Source organism: Ictidomys tridecemlineatus, chromosome 12 (assembly GCF_052094955.1).
Source record: "Ictidomys tridecemlineatus isolate mIctTri1 chromosome 12, mIctTri1.hap1, whole genome shotgun sequence".
NCBI lineage: Eukaryota > Metazoa > Chordata > Mammalia > Rodentia > Sciuridae > Ictidomys > Ictidomys tridecemlineatus.
The window spans coordinates 65,356,560-65,377,057 of NC_135488.1; the positions used below are offsets into that span (position 1 = coordinate 65,356,560).

The 20,498-nt window shown below is 36.9% G+C and overlaps 2 protein-coding genes across 3 annotated transcripts in view; one reads left to right on the forward strand and one right to left on the reverse strand.

Moving 5' to 3' along the window:
* Gkn2 (gastrokine 2) overlaps positions 1 to 20,498 on the forward strand; it is a 72,708-nt gene that overhangs the window by 33,161 nt on the left and 19,049 nt on the right. The window contains exon 2 of one of the 2 annotated variants that reach the window (XM_078029081.1): positions 14,145 to 14,371. The exons of the other annotated variant lie outside the window; for it this stretch is intronic. The gene's annotated coding sequence lies outside the window, so the exon portion shown is untranslated. The remainder of the gene's footprint in view (positions 1 to 14,144; positions 14,372 to 20,498) is intronic. 2 annotated transcript variants of the gene reach the window in all.
* On the reverse strand, positions 8,890 to 14,128 carry Gkn1 (gastrokine 1). Its single transcript, XM_005322099.3, has 6 exons — positions 14,117 to 14,128; positions 12,401 to 12,454; positions 12,175 to 12,312; positions 10,832 to 10,942; positions 9,795 to 9,942; positions 8,890 to 9,082 (listed from the first exon to the last, which is right to left on the reverse strand). Exons 1-6 carry the CDS (start codon positions 14,126 to 14,128, stop codon positions 8,988 to 8,990), a joined length of 558 nt encoding a protein of 185 aa, XP_005322156.1. The 3' UTR covers positions 8,890 to 8,987.

Here is a 20,498-nt window from a genome sequence, read left to right on the forward strand (position 1 = left end):
TTGCACCAATTTGCAGTCCCACCAGTAATGTATGAGTGTGCCTTTCTCCCCACATCCTCACCAACACTTATTGTTGTTTGCATTCTTAATAGCTGCGATTCTGACTGGAGTGAGATAAAATCTTAGAATAGTTTTGATTTGCATTTCTCTAATTACTAGAGATGTTGAACATATATTTGTTGATTGATTCTCCTCTTCTGAGAAGTATCTGTTGAATTTCATGGCCCATTTATTGATTGGGTTATTTGCTTTTTTTAGTGTTAAGATTTTTGAGTTCTTTATATATCTTAGAGATTAGTGCTCTGTCTGATGTGTTTGTGGTAAAAATTTCCTCCCATTCTGTAGGCTCTTTATTCACCTCATTGATTATTTCTTTTGCTGAGAATAAACTTTTTACTTTGAATCCACCCCATTTATTGATTCTTGATTTTATTTCTTGTGCTATAGGAGTCTTATTAAGGAAATTGGGGCCTAATCCAACATGAGGAAGATTTGAGCCTACTTTTTCTTCTATTAGGTGCAGCAGGGTCTCTGGTTTAATTCCTAGGTCCTTGATCCCACTTTGAGTTGAGTTTTGTGCATGGTGAGAGTTAGGGGCTTAATTTCATTTTGTTGCATATGGATTTTCAGTTTTCCCAGTACTATTTGTTGAAGAGGCTATCCTTTCTCCAATATGTTTTTGGTGCCTTTGTCTAATATGAGATAAATATATTTTTATAGGCTTGTCTCTGTGTCTTCTATTCTGTATCATTGGTCTACAAGTCTATTTTGGTGCCAATACTAAAATGTTTTTGTTACTATTGCTCTGTGGTATAGTTTAAGATCTGGTATTGTGTTGCCACCTGCTTCACTTTTCCTGCTAAGGATTGCTTTGGCTATTCTGGGTCTTATTTTTCCAGATGAATTTAATGACTGCTTTTTCTATTTCTACAAGGAATGCCATTGAAATTTTGATTAGAATTTCATTAAATCTGTATAGTGCTTTTGGTAGTGTGGTCATTTTGATGATATTAATTCTACCTATCCAAGAACAAGGGAGATCTTTCCAACTTCTAAGGGCTTCTTTAATTTCTTGCTTTAGAGTTCTGTAATTTTCATTGTGAAGTCTTTCACCTATTTTGTTGATTCCCAAGTATTTTACTATTTTTTTGAGACTATTGTAAATGGGGTAGTTTTTCTAGTTTCTCTTTCAGAGGATTTGTCACTGATGTACAGAAATGCCTTTGATTTATGAGTGTTGGTTGTATATCCTACTACTTTGCCAAATTCATTTAATAGTTCTAAAAGTTTTCTGGTGGAATTTTTTTGGTTCTTCTAGATATAGAATCATATCATTGGAAAATAATAATAATTTGAGTTCTTCTTTTCCTATGTGTATCCTTTTAATTTCTTTCATCTGTCTAATTGCTCTGGCTAGAGTTTCAAGAACTATGTTAAATAGTAGTGGTAAAAGAGGGCATCCTTGTCTTGTTCTAGTTTTTAGAGGGAATGCTTTCAATTTTTCTCCATTTAAAATGATGTTGGCCTGGGGCTTAGCATAGATAGCCTTTATGATGTTGAGATATGTTTCTGTTATCCCCAGTTTTTCTAGTGTTTTGAATATAAAGGGGTGCTGTATTTTGTCAAATGCTTTTTTGGCATCCATTGAGATGATCAGATGCTTGTTATCTTTAAGTTTATTGATGTGATAAATTAAATTATTGATTTCCATATGTTGAACCAACCTTGCATCCCTGGGATGAACCCCAGTTAATCGTGGTGCACTATCTTTTTGATATGTTTTTGTATTTGATTTGCCAGAATTTTATTAAGAATTTTTGCATCTATGTTCATTAGAGATATTGGTCTGAAGTTTTCTTTCTTTGTCTTTGTCTGGTTTGGGAATCAGGGTGATATTGGCCTCATAGGATGAGTTTGGAAGTGTTCCCTTTTTTTCTATTTCATGAAATAATTTGAGGAGTATTGGTATTAGTTCTTCTAAAAGGTCTTGTAGAACTCAGATGTGTATCCATCTGGTCATGGATAGGCTTGGTTGGTAGGCTTCTGATGGTGTCTTCTATTTCATTGTTTGAAATTGATCTGTTTAACTGTGTATTTCATCCTTATTCAGTTTGGGCAAATCATATGACTCTAGATATTTGTTGATGCCTTCATATTTTCTACTTTATTAGAGTACAAATTTTCAAAATAATTTCTAATTATCTTCTGTATTTCTGTAGTGTTGGTCATGATATTTCCTTTTTCATCACCGACGTTAATAATTTGAGTTTTCTCTCTCCTTCTCTTCATTAGCATGGCTAAGGGTTTATCAATTTTATTTATTTTTTCAAAGAACCAAAGAATTTGTTTTGTCAGTGGTTTCAATTGTTTCTTTTGTTTCAGTTTCATTGATTTCAGCTCTGATTTTAATTACTTCCTGTATTCTACTGCTTTTTGCGTTCATTTGTTCTTCTTTTTCTAGGGCTTTGAGATGTAATGTTAGGTCACTTATTTGTTGACATTTTCTTCTTTTAAGGAATGAACTCCATGCAATGAACTTTCTTTTTAGTACTGCCTTCATAGAATCCCAGATATTTCAGTATGTTGTATCAATGTTCTCATTTACCTCTAATAATTTTTTAATCTCTTCTTTGATATCTTTTGCAACCCATTGTTCATTCAATAGCATATTATTTAGTTTCCAGGTATTGGAGTAACTTCTATTTTTTGTTTTATCATTGATTTATAATTTCATTTCATTATGATCTGATAGAATGCAGGGTGGTATCTCTATTTTTTTTTGTATTTGCAAAAATTTGCTTTGTGGCATAATATATGGTCTATTTGAGAGGAGGATCCATGTGCTGCTGAGAAGAAACTGTATTCACCCATTAATGGATGAAATATTCTATATATGTCTATTAAGTCTAAGTTATTGTATTATTGAGTTCTACATTTCTTTGTTTAGCTTTTGTTTGGAAGATCTATCTAGTGGTGAAAAAGGGTGTTAAAGTCACCCAGAATTATTGTGTTGTGGTCTATTTGACTCTTGAACTTGAAAAGAGTTTGTTTGATGAATGTAAATGCTCCATTGTTTGGGGGTATATATATTAATAATGGTTATGTCTTGTTGATGTATGATTCCCTTAAGCAGTATGTAATATCCTTCTTTATCCGTTTTGATTAACTTTGGCTTGAAGTCTACTTTATTTCACAGGAAGATGGAAATTCCTGCTTGTTTATGCAGTCCATGTGAGTGGTATGCTTTTTCCCAACATTTTTACCTTCGATCTGTACATGTCTTCTTCTATGAGATGAGTTTCTTGGAGACAGCATATTGTTGAACTTTTTTTTTAATCCAATCCACCAGTCTATGTCTTTTGATTGGTGAATTTTGGCCATTATCATTCAGTGTTATTTTTGAGACATGATTTGTATTCCTGGTTGTATTTGTTTATTAATTTTTTTATTTAGCTTGACTTTGTTTCTCCTTTGATTAGTATTTCTTTTAGTGTAATACCTCCCTTTGCTGATTTTCATTATTGTTTTTAATTTCCTCCTTGTGGAATATTTTGCCAAGGATGTTCTGTAGTGTAGGCTTTCTAGTTATAAATTCTTTTAACTTTTGTTTATCATGGAAGGTTTTTATTTCATCATCAAATATAAAGTTTAATTTTTCTGTATATAATATTTTTGGTTGTCATCCATTTTCCTTCAGAGCTCAGTATATATTGTCCAGGATCTTCTGGCTTTCAGAGTCTGGGTTGAAAAATCTGCAGATATCCTAATTGGTTTGCCCCTATGTGTAATCTGATTCTTTTCTCTTGTGGCATTTAAAATTCTCTCTTTATTCTTCATGCTAGGCATTTTCATTATAATGTGACTTGGTGTGACTCTATTGTGATCTTGTATATTTGGTGTCCTGTAAGCCTCTTGCATTTGATTTTCCAATTCATTCTTCATGTTTGGAAAATTTTCTACTATTATTTCATTGAATAGATTTTTCATTCCTTTGGTTTGGAATTTTATGCCTTCCTCTATCCCAATAATTCTTAAATTTGGTCTTTTTATGTTATTCCATGATTTTTAAAAGTTCTGCTCATGGTTTCTTACCATCTTCATTCACTATGTGGCCAACAGTCTTTTCAAGATTCTATATTTTGTCTTCATTGTCTGAGATCCTGTCTTCCAAGTGATCTAGTCTGTTGGTGATGCTTTATATTGAGCTTTTAATTTGATTTATTGTTTCTTTCATTTCAAGGATTTCTCTTTTTTTTCAGAACCTCAATCTCCTTGTTGAAGTAATCTTTTGCTTCCTGTATTTGCTCACGAAGCTCTTTATCAAAGCAATCTTTTGCTGCATGTATTTGCTCTCTTATATCATCCTTTAGTTCACAGAACATTTTAATTATGTACATTCTGAACTCCTTCTCTGTATTTCCTTCTGTTGTGATAGCCATGGGTTCTAGTAATGTAATATCTTGGTTTATTGGGGGAACTTTCTTCCCTAAATTTTTCTTGTTGTTCATGAGTCTTCCCTTCTAGCATTATTGATCTGAGGCATTACAGTTTTTTCCCTACAGGCTTATAGTGTCCCTGCAGGTTTCTAATACCTCTCCTTTAAGGGAGGAGAACAATGTGAACAGATCCCAATTCAAACAATATTCAACCTTAAACCAAATAGCTGTTATAAAGATGCTTATGGGTTTGTTCCAATATACATAAATAGTAAATTCAATTATTATCTACAATATAAACAATAGGGTTGCAAAAAGGCCTACAGTTTCTGATGGTGGACAAAGGACCAGGGTGAAGTGTAGGGTGAGATGTTTGAGGGGTAAGAAGTGAGGATATAGTTATTAGATCTTAGAAAGTGTGAAAGAGGAATCTAAAGATGTTGGTTAGTAGAAGGAGAAGAGAAAGTGATTTGGGGGAGACAAGTAAGTGGGAAGACAGTAGAGTACAAAAACCAAACAAACATAAATATTAAAAAAGTAAAAATTGTAAAAATAGGAGATAAAAGAACATACAACACCACTGTAATATACTATTCAGACATCCCCATTCTCAGTAGCCTAATTCATAAAAATATTTGGTTTCACAAATGTTGGGGATATGAGGATAGGCATAGAGAGAGAGGAAAAAATAATCTCAAAGGAAGATAAAAGGATTGTTTTTATTGGAGATCAGTGTCTTTCCAGTTTTCCTTCTCATCCAATAGGTGGGGTTGTCTGTTGTTTGCTGGTATTTCCACCCTCAAGATGGTGAAGGTTGTAGGGTGGGAGGGTTGGTCTTAGGGGTGTGGCTCCTGGAGGTACTTCCCAGTCCCCGGTGGGAGACTGCACCTCAAGGATCTCCTTTGGGGCCCACTCATGTGATGTGGGCACCTGATCTTATCTCCTTATATTGCCTGTAGACCTCACAATTCCTGGTCTCTAATTTAGTCTCTATACTACCTCTCTCTCACCCTGTCCCTTTCTACTTCCCAATCAGAAGCCCTTCTCTCCAGAGGTCTTGTGGGCTGTGCTCTGGGACCTGTGCAGAGGGCTGCTTTTTTGGGGAAGTTCAGGACCTGGTTTTACAACCTGGTTTTGTGAACTACTACTGGTCGCATAGCCGCAGGCACTGTGCTGGGTTAGCAGCTGGGAGCGGGGAGGAGTTGGGGACTTTTTGTAATTTGATATTGTTTCTAAGCCCCAACTGGTGCTCCTAGCTGGGAGTTGCTCCAACTAAAGGTGTCAATGAAGGTGTCCCAAGATGGAGGTGGCTGCTTTCAGTGTTCGGGTGTCGGGTTGGGCAGGGCCGAGTGGTGTCCTTGAGCAATGTGTTCAGAGATGCACCTCTATGATGTGCATTATTGTGGCTGGTGGCTGTCACTGAACCCAGTGAAGGCTACAGTGTGTAGGGGACTGTGGCAGTGGTTGTAGTGCCCCAAGATGGAGGTGACTGGAGGAGCCTCATGTTGGTAGATGGGGGTCCACACAGGAGTGGCTGCTGGAGTTCCTTTGCTGAATATCTGGGTATCTTGTGCGGGATCAGTGTCCAGGATTCCTGCAGGGGTGGGAGGCCAAGGGTCCTGTGCAAGTGCTCATGCTGGTGGTCCTACTTGGCACGTGGAGAACCTTCTTGGATGAGCGGCCAAGAGTCCTGCACTGACACTGAGGCCAGGATGATTCCTGTGTGAGAGCAGCTGTTGGGGGTCCTCTAATCACTCCCAGAGAAACAGTATTCCCACTACTTGAATCCCAGGTCTCAGAACGACACAAAATGCAGCCTTCTTCTTGCCTACCATCTTGGAATCAGCCTGGAATTGTTTTGTGAATCTTTTAAACTTCTGAACCAGTTTTATTTTTTTAAAAAAATTTTATTTATTTATTTTTTAATATTTATTTTTTAGGTATAGATGGACACAACACAATGCCTTTATTTTTATGTGTTGCTGAGGATTGAACCCGGGTCCCGCCCATGCTAGGCAAGCGCTCTACTGCTGAGCCACAATCCCAGCCTCCCAATTTTTTTTTTTTACTGATTATATAGAACTATTCAGGGGCTGGGGTTGTGGCTCAGCGGTAGAGTGCTTGCCTCACTCGTAAGGCACTGGGTTCGATCCTCAGCACCACATAAAGATAAATAAACAAAATAAAGGTATTGTGTCCATCTACAACTAAGAAAATTTTTTTTTTAAAAAAAGAACTATTCAGACTTTCTATTTCTTCCAGAGTCAGTTTTTTTTAGGTTTTCTATTTTTTAAAAAATATTTTTGTTGTCGATGGATATAATAACTTTATTTTATTTTATTTTTATGTGGTGCTCTGGATTGAACCTAGTGCCTCACATGTAAGGGTTAGGCTCTCTACCACTGAGCCACAACCCCAGCCTCAGAGTCAGCTTTAGAAAGGTACTATTTTTAGAAATTCAGTTGACCCAAGTGTTCAAATATATTGAAATAAAGTCATTGACAATATCATCTTACTAATATCTTAATATCTATGGCATCTGTATGTAGCTTAGTCTATTTTACTATTCCTTGTATTGCTTTCTTTGTGACTTATACTTTTATTTTTTTTTCAATTTTATACTTTTTCAAAGAATCATGATTTTCACTTTGTTGAGCCTTACTATTATTGGATGTATGTTTTCCACTTTATTAATTTCTTATATTAGTATCTTTCCTATTGCTTATTTTGGATATATTATATGTTATGCTTTTTCCTCATTTTTAAAGCTGAAAGACTAAATCAATGTTCAGCCTTTCTCCTTTTATTAAAATGAGGATTCAAGGCTATAAATTTCTACTACACAGGGGTCTATATACTACTTATCTAGGTTTTATATGCAGGGCTTTTATTATTTCAAAGTTATAAGTGTATTGTACTTTTGATTATGAATTTTTTAGGTCTTAAATTATTTAGAAGTATGCTACATAATTCCAAAATAAATGGAGTTATTTTGTTTTGTTTGGAGGGGAATATTTAGTCTATTTAAATTAAATTGTGACCAGAAAAATGTGTCCTTTATGAGGCCAATGATTTGAAATTTTTTGAGATTTGATTTATGTATCAGCATGTGATCATTATTTATAAATGTCCCATATATTCTTAAGAATATGTATTCTGTAGTGTTCTATATATGTTCATTAAAATATGCTGGTTAATTAAGTTTAAATTGTTTGTATGTTTAACTGCTTCCTCTGTATGTTACTGAAAGGTATATGTTAAAATCTTCAATTAGGCTAGTTACATACTTTAATTTTCTTTGCAATTCTTTTACTTTTTCTTTGTATATCTTGATGGGTGTGTATGATCCAGAATTTTTATTACTTCTCTGTGAATTTAATTTTTTATTCTGAATTAATGACTAGACAGTTCTCCTATAAAACATAGGTTTATCACTTCCCAAAAGTCAGGTATATAACTTGGTACATATTGGTACATATTAGCATTCCCCAGGTGGTGTGAATCAATATCTTTAGTTTTGTTTGTTGGGGTTATTTAGGGTTATCTTACCAATTACACGCTAATGGATTAAATTTCCTCTTATGGCATCAAAGAGTTTAAAAAAATATATAGGGGCATCTTTTATAAATGAACTGTATTATCATGTTGTAATATATAACATTTGAAATCTATTTTCTCTGAGATCATCCTCCACCTCTGGAGACTCTGCACCATATGGGAACCATGTGACTTCATGGTCTCTCCAGGCCATCAACAAATGGAGGTTGTGGATAGCTGAATCAAACAGGGTCAAGAAAAATTGGAATTGAGATTCATCCTTAAACATTATCCCTTGAACTGGAAAGACATGTACCATGGAAGGTGAAGTTGACCTTCTGGTTCAGCTATCTTCTGCTATGAGCACAGAAAAATCCATCTTCAGGATGAAAAGAAGAGGGAAATGGAATTGAGAGAGGAACAGAGAAGAGGGGAGATGTGGCTTCAGGGAGAGAGGAAAGCAGTCTTGGGTCTTGGTGTCTATAGAGCTCCTGGTTTGATTCTCTTTGATATCCAGCTGCTCTTCTTCCCCTTGGATTATTTTAGATATTCCTAGATTCTGGCAATGGACCTTCCTTTAGGGCTTGGGCTACTTTTGAGTGGATTTTTGTCTGCTGATCTGAAATATTCCTTTGCATACTAGCTATAGAGCAGCCTTCAGAGCAGTTGGACAGTTTTGGAACCATTCCCAGGGCTATGGTTAGCAGTATCTAAAGCATCTGAAGGGGTTCTTTATAGGGGACAGGTTTTGAGTAAGGATAACAGTGGGTTCAATGCACTCCAACCGCTTGCCACCACCACAAGACCTATGATCCTGTCCCTTCCCCATAGAAATCATAAGGAATGTTAGTATAAACTGAATTCAGTGCTAAATGGGTTTATTGAAGCTTAAGGAAACCAAACACAACTAGCAGAAACCATTTCAGAATGACATGATAAAAAACATTAGGACCCATATTTTTCGACATAGCATACTCTGATGACTAAATCCAGAGTGTCTTTAAAATATATGTTTTAGTTCTCCACTGTGCTTCCACAGAAGGCAATGTTCAGAATCCAGAGTATGTCAGCACTGTAGCACTTTCTTAGGTAAAAAAACATGTTTGCTCCTGATAAAAAGAAAAAAGTCTATATCAATTACTGTTCAAGGACTCTTTGGGGGGATGGATGCAAGTCATGCTTTTTACAAACTAGCTATGCATTAATTTCAAGATCAATCCATCTGTCTGTCTGTCTGTCTACCTATCTATCTGTCTCTCTATATATCAAAATAAAACTACTAAATTCAGAGATCTGGAAAGTTGCTGTTGGATTAGGGTCCTAGATGGACACTTTGTTTTGGTGGAAACTATTCTTTAACCAGAAATTAAGCAATAATCTGAGCTATAGAGAGTGAGTAGATTCTAATGGCATTCTTTTTCATTTAGTTATTTCATGCATTCTTTTGAATATGCCTAGAGTTTATTCTGGATCCACCCCTGAAAGGCAATATTCCATAAAGAATATTGAACCAAGAGCACAGAATCCAGAACCAAAATGCTTGGGATTGACCCAGGCGAGAACTTTGAGTTCTTTCTCTGTACCTCAGTTTCCTTATTCATAAGGTAGAACTGACCATTGAACTTGTAATATAAGATTGTTGTGAGGAACAAATGAATTAACACATTTACAGCATGGTGGAACAGTGCCTGGAATAGAATGCTAACAATTGGTAGCCTTGATGACATTCCTGGGTGACTGGCCTCCACTATGGACATGTCCTAGATAGTCTGGTCATTTTGCCAGCGCTAACTTGGAATGTACAGGAGGGAGCATACTCACTTGGAATCTCATCAGCCACATAGGTTGGAATCCCCTGGCACATGCCAGCAATGTTTTTTCCAAATCTGCTCAGGTCATCAACTTGGTTAGGGTTGACTGAGTACATCAGACCCTTGGGAGATGGTTTTCTTGGTCCTTTACCCTGAAGCTGAGCATGAAGAAGGCATGCAGAAAGGAAGAAAGAGAGAGTATGAATGCCAAGCCAGTGTTTTGTGGACTTAAAGGGGTACAAAGCCAACAGGGGGATTCCTTGACTATAGGTTTTTCAGAAATCAAGATGAATAAGAGCCAATTCCAGTTTTATTTATCTCTATATTTCTAAAAGCATTGGCTGATTTATCTCATAAATACAGAACTCTGAGGCTAAATGTATTCTGAAACTTGGACCTCATTTGGTCATCTTAGATTCCTTGGATTGGGCCATGTGATAATCAACTTCCAGGAATGTGGTTGATTTATTTTTCTCTGCCTTGTTAATGAAAGGCACCTATTTATCAGTTATAGGAGTAATATGAACTCAGACCAACACTTAAGAAACCGTGGATCCTCTCTTTCCATCTACCTCAATGATAGTTGCCACCTAAAATATAGGACAGCCAGGCACATTTGAATTTCAGATAGACACAGATCATTCTTTATTGTAAGCATATCCCAAATATTACAGGACATACTTATAAACAATCTACTGTGTATCTGAAACTCATATTTAACTGGATATCTTTTATATTTATTTGCTAAATCTGATAACCTTAACTAACTCTTGCAGAAACGTGTCTGTGGAGAATTTCCCAGGGCTTGCATTGATGTGACTGGAACTTTGTTGCGTATCAGTCGAGGTCATCAAGTGTTCTGCTCAGCTCTTTAGAGGCCTGTGTGAGCCCCACTGTTGTGGATAGGTTCCTCCCTTTAAGCAATTACCAAGTACACTTTGTGCTATACACTACATCACACTGTGGTCAGAGGGAATATGATCTCTTCAGAATTTACTGGAGGTTGTAAGTTTTCCTATGAGAAAAAGTTGAAAAACTTATCTTTACCTTCTTCTCCTTGACCAGTGCATCAAGGGCTTGAATGGAGGGCATGACATCAGTTTTCATTTTATGCACAATACATGACTTCTTGTCAAAGATTCTGGTTGCAGCGAAGCCCTGGTAAAGAAGGTGATGGTAGAAGGTGAGGGAGAAGTGTATGTTCCCCAAGGAGTTTTTCTTATTAGAGATCAGTCCTACCAGCAAAGGGAAGTGGAATTCCACGATCAGATGAACTGGGATAAGCACAGTGGATCTGTGATCTGTTGCTGACATTTGTCAGCTACAGGCTCCTTGAAGGAAAAGAGTGAGTATCTAGCTCATTGCGTTATCCTCAATTCTGGCAGAAGAGGCACTTACACATGTCGATATTACTGAAATAAAATTTCAAAAGCTATCACATCTTAGTTTCCTTTGATCCTCATGACATTTCAAGGAAGCAAGTAAGACAGGAAGTCATTTTCTCACTGATCAGATGATAAAACTGAAACAATAAAGAATTTGCTTTTTAAAAGTACTAAGTTTGTAAAATACGGGGCTGCTAATTACAGACTTGGGTCTCTTAACTAGTGGCAAGTATATTTTAGTTTTCCCCTTTGATCCTTTGGAGTTAGAAGTGAAGGTTCCACTTCTGTCTTTTTAGAAGAAAACTGAAAACTGTGATAGATGATTGGCAGTGGTACTAATAGACAGGTCTTTTGTCATTATCGAGGGCATCTGCAGGCGAGGCAAAGAGATGATTTGCCTCATACCCTTACTATTTTTTGAAGCTAGTTGACTCTAATAACTCTTCAATGGTTTGAATTATATAACTAATTGCGCAACACTTATGAATAGTAGTTATAGCTAGCAAGTAAAATTGGGTGAGGAAAATAGGCATTTTTAATTACTATGCTTGTGGCAGGGGATATGGCTCAGTGGCAAAGCTCGTGCCTGGCATGCATGAGGCCTGGATTAGATCCCGAGCATCACACACATAAAAAATAACTAATATGCTCATGTGCACGTGGAATTTACTGTATTTAGTTCTCTCTCTTTTTTTTTTTAGTTAGCTGGTACATTAATTTTTGCTTTAAAAAAACCCCAAATTTTCTGCAATCTGCATTTGGGGTAAAAATTGGGAGTTCATAACCCACTTCAATCTAATGTATGAAATATGATATGTCAAGAGCTTTGTAATGTTGTGAACAACCAATAAAAAAAGACTTACAAATACTATTTTACTACATTCTAACATATTTTTGATAATACAAATGCATGAAAATAACTCCAGAGTTACACACACACACACACACACACACAAAAAAAATACCACATTTTTATAGAATGGGAATTGCACGTTGGCTACCTACAGTGTTATAATCCCAGAGGGTGTTCCAGGAGTTCCATCCGTTGTTATTGTCGATATTGGCCACGTTGTGTTCGTTGTTGACACTCACTGTCTGTTGCCCACTTCCAGCAGTGTTGCCATCATCATTGATGTTGATATTCTGAAGTTTATAAGAAATTAAAAGTGATTTAATACCACAGTTCTCTGCAAATGCATTTTGGTAACAAACCAGAAAGAATGAGACTTACATAGTCAGCAAAAGCAGACGCTATGAAGAGTCCAAGAAGCCCAATAGGAATCATCTGAAATCATACACACAAAAAAATCATCAACATGATATACTCTCTCCTTTCTTTCTCCATCCAAATTTATGAACTTTATTTATGAACCAACTTAACCAATGTGATGAACAACCTGTGTTTTCTTCTTACCCTTTCTTTTAGATTTGCATATTATCTTTCTTTGGTTATTCGAAATGTTAAAAATTTATTTTTTTTACCAAAGACAATATATTTAAAACATTGATTAATATCCTAGAAATAAAACTCTGTTGAAATAGACTTGAAATGTTTATATTTTTTAGAAGATTTTGAAATACCTAAAGGAAAAAATTAACTATTCAAGACACCAGAAATGGAGTCAAACAGGAACTGGAGAATAAATCATCTCTACTAAAGTTTACTATAAATACCCTAAAGTTTACTCTAAAATACCCTATTAACATTATTTTTCATAAATCCCAACTTCAAATAAACCCTATTGGATAATTTTGTGTCACTATAGTAAGTCATCTTGCTCTACAATGTTTTTTAACCTTATACAATTTTAATAATAATATAGAATTGTTAATGAATTATAAGTAATTTTATTAATATAATACATAATTATTAGAATTTTGAATTTAGACTTATCAAAAAAGGATGAAGAATACATTTTAAAATGAATAGAATAATGGAAAATGGTTACAAGTTCTGAAAAATCACAGCTGAAAAATAAATGCTCATTTTCCTATTTGATCCTGGATACTTCCTCCTAATAGTGGAAGTACTTTTATTATTTTCATTAGTTTAAGAAATTTCTATTATTTTTCTTATCAGTTTAAGTAGGAGTTAAAAATTCATCTCCTAAAAAGTCAGGAGTGGAAGAAATTTTAGAGAACATTGAGTACAATGTAATCTTTATACAGATGAGGATACTGAGCTGTAGAGGCTAAGAACTTGGCCAAAATCATGCCTCTTGTTCACAGCAGAACTAGAAATCAGATCTTCTGACCCATGTCTAGAGTCCCCCCCACCTTTATAAACCTCACCTCTATTAAGAGTACTTATTTCCAAACAAGTATTTTACATGTGCAAACCCATTATAAAGCAGAGTTTTCAACACCCCAGTGTTTGGGGTGTTGAAACATGAAATTATTTGATCCTAGCTCCATTTGCATTAGGACATTGGGGACTATGAACACCACTGACAGAATTTTGAGGTCCACCTCAACATTCCTAGGCTTCCGCCTGGAACTGCAGGTGAGACTAGTTATCAGCTTCATGCTTCACATGTTTTCCCAAAGAAATGGCCATGGACAGGGCCCTGGCAGGGCCAACCTCCTTTACTTAGAGATTCATCTCATGCTGAAGAATGTGACAGCAAGTCACTACCCAGTTAGTTTGATAATTAGCTTTTTATCTGGCTGGAACGTGCTCAAGAGTTTTGATTAAAGATGGAACTCAAGAATGGGGAAAGATCAGGCACTTTCTAAAACGTAGGGACTTCTTGTTCTATGTAGAGACCTGAACAGTTATATAGAGAAGGTTAACTATAAAGGCCATGATCCATGAAAAGGAAAGAGAATTTTTTTCAAGGTTTTCTATCATGGTAACATTGCTGTAAGAAGCAGACCTCTTCTATCAGATTATTAACAGTCTCAGTTAGATGGTAATAAGTCCAAAAGGAAAAAAATATCTACTCACTGTGAACTTCATGTCTTTGTGAATGCAGGGGAGCAGAGGAGCTGTGAGGAATGAGCTTGGATGAGCAGCCTTCCTGTATTTATACGTGACCAGCTCTACTCAAAATAGGTGTGCTCAGGTGGAGTCCACGACTTATCTTTCTCCTTTTCCTATACCTGTGCCATGACCTGGCATACCAGGAAGCCTTTCCAAGCAGCTATCTCTGAGATACTTTGACATGGAGTTGATCTGACTCATCATCTGTTGAAGTTGAAGGTATCACAAAAAACTCAATATGATTTGTGATAACATCTGGTCCAATCAGAGCCATGGGTGTGGGTGTTTGGTACATTGACGTTGCTCAGATTTAGAAAAAGAATAATCCCTAAAACCAAACAAGATCACAGATGAAAAATTATGCCTACATCTAGCCTTCTAGAGATTAGCTCTTGGAGGAATATGGGAACAGTTTCCCCTTCTTGCCTTTATCTGACCTTCATATAATGATTTTGCTTAGGAAAAACATGTTTTATGAGCTGCTCTGATCAGACTGATCCAGTTTTCTACATCCTTGAGATGTCTCAATAATAGTGCCACACATCTGCTTAGAAAACCAAGAGGCTGCTATCAGCACTGCCTTCCCACCCTGATGTTCAGTTAGTGACTTGAACATAGTCATTACATCTCAGAAATGCCCCTCGAGTCTGGCCTTGGAGACAGCTTCCCACACAGGACATTCACTCCTGCTGTGTAGTTGACCACCCTAGTCATGGGTCTCTTACATTTCAACGTATTTTCTCCATTTCCTCTAAAGTTATCTCTCTAAAGTGCATTTGTAAATAAATATAACTCTACCATGCTTAGAAACATTCCCTGGCAGAACTCAACATGAAGTTCAAATGCACTGGAATGGCATCCATGTTCCTTTATAATAATATCTCCAGTTTCCTCAGCTGGGTCTGCCTCTCTGTCATGCACCTGTATTCCAGCCACATCAGAGTCTGACTCATGCCTTCTCTTGTGCTTTGCTTACCATGAATTGTCAGCCCCTTGCCTTTCTCTAACAGCAAGTTGAACTATTCCCCTTTCAAGGTCTAGCTCAACTATCACCATTTCTATCCCTCCTTCCCCATATCCAGGATGGAAACTTTCTTTTTTTTTTCCTCTTGGAGCTATAAAATAAGTCTTTTTATTTGCCTCTGCACTATTTAATTTTCAGAAATTACATTAAAATAATAAAGTTTTCATCAGAAAGATCAAATGTGGGCTGACAAGCAAATGCTCAAAACATTCATGGAGAAAAATCAAAGTTTAATTTTTTTTCTTGCTCTCGCCTACACACTGAAGCTGGCGAGTCAAACTTGCTGAAAACCTGTATCTCATTAATTGCTGATCAAAAATGTCCCGCTTGGAAACCTTCTTGTGATGGCAATTGTGCCCTGTACGTAGATTGGACCTATAAGAAGAAGGGGTTCTGCTTGGACTGAATTGGAGCCTTAGCTGAAACTTACTTCATGTTGAAAGTATGAGTTTATGTCTGGATTCTCTGTTCTATTCCATGGATCGGTCTAATTTTTACATCAATAGCATACTTCTTTGAATACAGTAGCTCTATGATGTCTTCAAATCACTCAGAATCACCCAAATTTTGCTGTTGTTGTTTGCTTTTGCAAGACTAAAAAAATTCTTAGTCCTTATGTTTGCACATAAGTTATAGAATCAATTTATTGATTTCCACTTAAAAAAATAGTTCAAATTTTGATCAAGATTGCTTTGACACTATGGTTCAATTTGAGTTGATTTAACATATTTACAATTCTGAATTTTCTAAAGCACAATAAGCATGCTATATTTTCCCATTTATTTATGTGATCTTTACTTTCTTTTAACTATGTTTTTGTGTTTTCAATGTACACACTTCATCTTAAGTATTTCGTTTTCTGAACATGAATGTAAATAGTATCTATTTTTAATTTCCAAATTTTCAGCTATAATATGAAAATAAACTGATCTTTTATGTTAAAAGAAGAAGAAGAAGAAGGGGTTTCATTGTTCTGAAGCGTGGATATCAACATCTCTTCCAAATGTTGGTTGAGTAGATTAGGTCAGTTCTAGTAAGATATTACTTAAGTTTTTAATGCATCCACCAATACTTTCTAAACTCACTATTAGCTTCAAAGATCAATAAGCCTTGGCTATGGGGAAGACATGTGTGAAGAGGTTTTCATCTACTTTAGGAACTGTCACAACACTGCAAGGTCGAAGAGTGGGCAGTATGGGCTGTTTTTAGGTTCAGCCTTGGGTTGTCATGTTAATATATCATTTCAGTACCCAGTACAAATTTTGCAGGTCATGCCTTATGTGTGACTTGAGGTTGACATATTTTGTAGTAGATCTGTGAAATTCTGGTATGGCAGATACTCCATGAAAGAGAGAGGGGGTGGGGGGAGGGAGATAGGGTTCAGGGTTTCCCTCTTCAAAATGGACAATTCACTTTCACATATTGAATGTGTTAAGAAATTTGTAGGAGAGAAGTCTGTGCCCATTGTTTCATCCAGATTCTCTTAAACTTAATCAAAAACAGACTCTCATTGGGTTCCTTTTCCTTAACTTTTTTTTCACCTGTTAATATTTCTAAGGTCACCTTCCTTAGGGAATTAATATAGGTGCTGACTCTGAGGCTGCACCTTGGATTTGAAAATCCATTCAGAGATGAAGCTAGGAGTCAGGAGACCTATATTCTGTTCTTTTTCCTTCTTTCAATGAGTCATTTTCCCCCTCTAGGCTTTAGATTTCCTGTGGGCAAAAGAGAAGAAATTCCTCCTTTATACAATATTATTATTATTTCAATAGTTCCCCAAATCAGAATGGTGGCTTTGTGAGTATGTGTGGCAGGGGACAGGGACCAACCTTCATTTCAATCCTGGTCTCATTCAAAGCTAAAAGCACTAATGAAGTATCAGCAACTCTTCCTGCTCCTTCTTGCCTTGAGAGTTACATTTCATGCCCTCTTGGGAGGAAGACAGAATGTGTCGATTTTTTTTTTTTTTGGTCACTTTCACAGGACCTAGAATATTCTGACACATGATGCTTACTAGGTCCTTTTAAAATATTTGAATTGTGTAAAGGAGATGATACAATGTGCACTATATTTATCCATTTCTGTGTTTGGGGGTTAGCTGGAAAGGTGCTGCCCTTCCTTGGCTGTGGTGGTACCTGGAAGGAGTCTGATGATAGTGCAGCCCCAGTGCCCTGGGATTACTGTGGGGCCAACCAGTCCATAGGTAAATAGGTCTGCCCTGCCCACAGAGGTTAATGCTGGGCCACACCAAAAAGTAAACCCCTATTATCATTTTATCTCACAGTGCACACATGCCCAAGACTTCATTGTACTCCACACCCTGATTGTTGCACTAAGTGAAAACTCCCCTTGTCAGGAACAAACAAGATGAATTCCATGCACCGTATGCTCCTACCACTGATGTGGAGACTTAGAGCTTTCCCACAGAAATCAGGCTTTTTGCATTTCTCTCTCTCTTTCCCCACCTCAATGACCCCCTACCCTTCAAGTGGAAGGGAATCTTACTTGTGGGACACATTGCCATCCTTAAATAATCTTATTCTGGGGTTCCCTCTACTGTGTTTGCTTGCTAGTAGACTGGCCTGGCAGTCATTGATAACTATGAAGCCTTCCCTGGAATTTTTGCCCCATTTTCTCTTATTTAGAACTTAGCTGGCTTTAGTCCATTAATTCTCATGCTATAATGTATTTGAGTGTGGAAGTTCCTTCCTGCAGAGATTTTTTTTTTCTAAGCTACCTGTGCACCAATTTGCTGGGCTATTTTTTTAATAGCCCAAGTCAGGTGGCTCATTATGAAGTCTGAACATATTTTATGTCTGGGCAAATTTCTGACCTCTCCTGCATCTGGGTTTACCAGTTTTTAGCTAAAACTACCAATAACTCCTGTGACTATAGCCCTGGCTTTGTGGGAATAGTATACTTGTATCAAATCTTCCATATGTCCTTGTGGCCAGAAATGACATATTTAAAAAAGAGCAATAAGAATGTGTAAAATAGCATTTTAATCATTATTACTAGTAAGATTCTACTTCCAGAAAATCCAAACTTATAATGTAGTTGTTTTTGTATAGAAGAGAAATTCTTTTCAAATGACAGCAAACTTGAGGGAGCTCTTTCTTGAGACATTGCCGAGGTTTTTATTCTTGCTCTTTCCTCTGGGATCATTGCATTCCAGAATACATTTAAATATGCCTTTCTGTTGCTGCTTGTATAAGCCTGTTCAATTGCATTTGCCAAGAAGTCTAGGTCCCCTCAGGGATGAACAGTGATATATTATGGCTCAGATTAGTTGTTAGTTGAGTGTTACAGTGTGTAAACTGGGTTTGGAAAAATCTTGCTAAAAGAAGTTCTCCTGAGTAATTTCATCATTGGTATAAAATATACAAAAGTATATTTTTTCATTATTTTGGAGAATAGTCAAACTTGTTTAAGTATTTCTGTTCTGAAAAGATTTTTGTAGAAAATACACCCATATGAGGAATAGAAATCACAAAGTGATAATAAGATGCTGCTTTTATAATTTCAGAAAAATAACATCACTATTCCTTTTTCAGCATGCATATTGAAGCAGTTTGGTGACAAGGGTATAAAAGCACTCATGATTAAAGTTTATTCGCTCCATCTTACCCTTCAGGCCTGGAAAGGACAGAACTGCTCATTGAAAGATGAGAATCTGATCCCACATGGACCAGAACCAGAGTGCTGGAGCTGGCAGAGCCACAGCAAGAGCCAGAGTGGCCCCTTGTGACACTGTCTTCCAGAGCTTACTTGGCAGAAGATGCCAAAGTAAAGGACTTGCCCCAAGTCCACTGAACAATGAAACACGGTTTTGTGAATCATAGTTTTCTGCAGAGTGACTGTTTGGAACTTATTTCCTTTTCTACATTTTAAATAGAACATATCATATATACCTATGCATACTCTTCATTTCTGGGAGAACATGGCCTCAGATGGAGACTTTGGATCCCCTCTGAACTTGCATGACTATTCAATTGATCTCTTCCCCACAATCCCAGGATCTTGTTCCTGAAAATGCTTAAGAAACTGCATTCATTGGGACTTATTCAGGAATACTTTTCCTTTAGAAGTCTCACTGGAACTGAAAACAGAGAAAAGCAGAACTCCCCTCATGCAGACTGAAGAAGTTTTGTCCTTGCTGCTCAGCAAAGAGTACCTGAGCCTACAACCCTGTACTCATTTTCTTATATTAAAAACAAATCAATTGATAGAAATTCATTAGCTCCAACTAATGCAATGTCCCATTTAAACATAAGAGCTATGAAACATTTAAAAGCGTAAAATAACCAGTGCTTAAGTTCCTGAAATCTGTATAACAGGCAGTGTGGCTTTACGAACAGGTGACAAGTATGACTCCAAGGTCCATGCTCTGGTGCAGGAAGGATCAAGGCCAGAAACATACATCTACATTCTATGTTGCAGGATGGAGTTCCAGGAACCTTTGAGGATGTGCACTAATCTGACAAATATCCTGCTGACCAAGGGAGTGTGACATCAATTGACAAATCAAAAGCACCATTTAAGGTCAAGAGAAAGAGACAATTTATGGATGAAAGGAAAAAGCTTTCCCCACCCCTACTGTTTGAACTAGGGGTCCCCTATTCCCATTTGGACTGGGTTTTGCAAATGGCATAATGGATTCTGATGGAAGGCAACATATCAATATTATGGATACCAAAGAAAGGTAAAGAGAGTGTTGGTTCTGAGAGGCTTTGTAGCTGGTCCCAGATCACATGGCAGGTAATAATGGATCAGTAACTTTACATACGTAGGAGCATGTGCTTTGTCCTTTATGCCTTGCAGCTTCTTCATGAGTAGTGGGGACAAATGTTCACAAGATTGTGGCCTTTCTGAGCTGGAGTGGTTGCAGAGGCTCCTTGCAGCAGGTAGACCTTTGGCGGAGCCCTATGAGACAGACTCACAGACACATAGGAAAGGAGGGTTGTACCTTCCAGCCTAAGAAGAAGTAGCAGAGCCAAGTGGTGTGAACTGGGGATTCAGTGGCCACGGGGAGACTCCTTATAACATTTCTAATACTCAACTTCATGGTCATTCAGAATCTCACTTAGTCACAAGGAGAGACAAAAATTGAGTCAGACTATCCAACTAATCAACCATTTCTCTACACTGAGCTGAAGATATTATATGGATTTCATCTTCACCAGTAGCCACTTGAAACTGCCCTTTCTCTTGGGTCCAACATGTCTCTGACTGTCTGAGAGCTCCTTGCTCTTTCCTCCACCTATGTGTTCTAATATCCTTGATCTCCTCCCACTAAATTAATATTTTAGTTGGTAGCCATGG

Coding starts and splice junctions, on each gene's coding strand:
- Gkn1 (XM_005322099.3), bottom strand. Junction 10,943..12,174: donor CCCTCTGGGATTATAACACT/GTAGGTAGCCAA, acceptor CTTCTTTACCAG/GGCTTCGCTGCAACCAGAAT. Junction 9,083..9,794: donor TGTGGCTGATGAGATTCCAA/GTGAGTATGCTC, acceptor TCTTTTTATCAG/GAGCAAACATGTTTTTTTAC.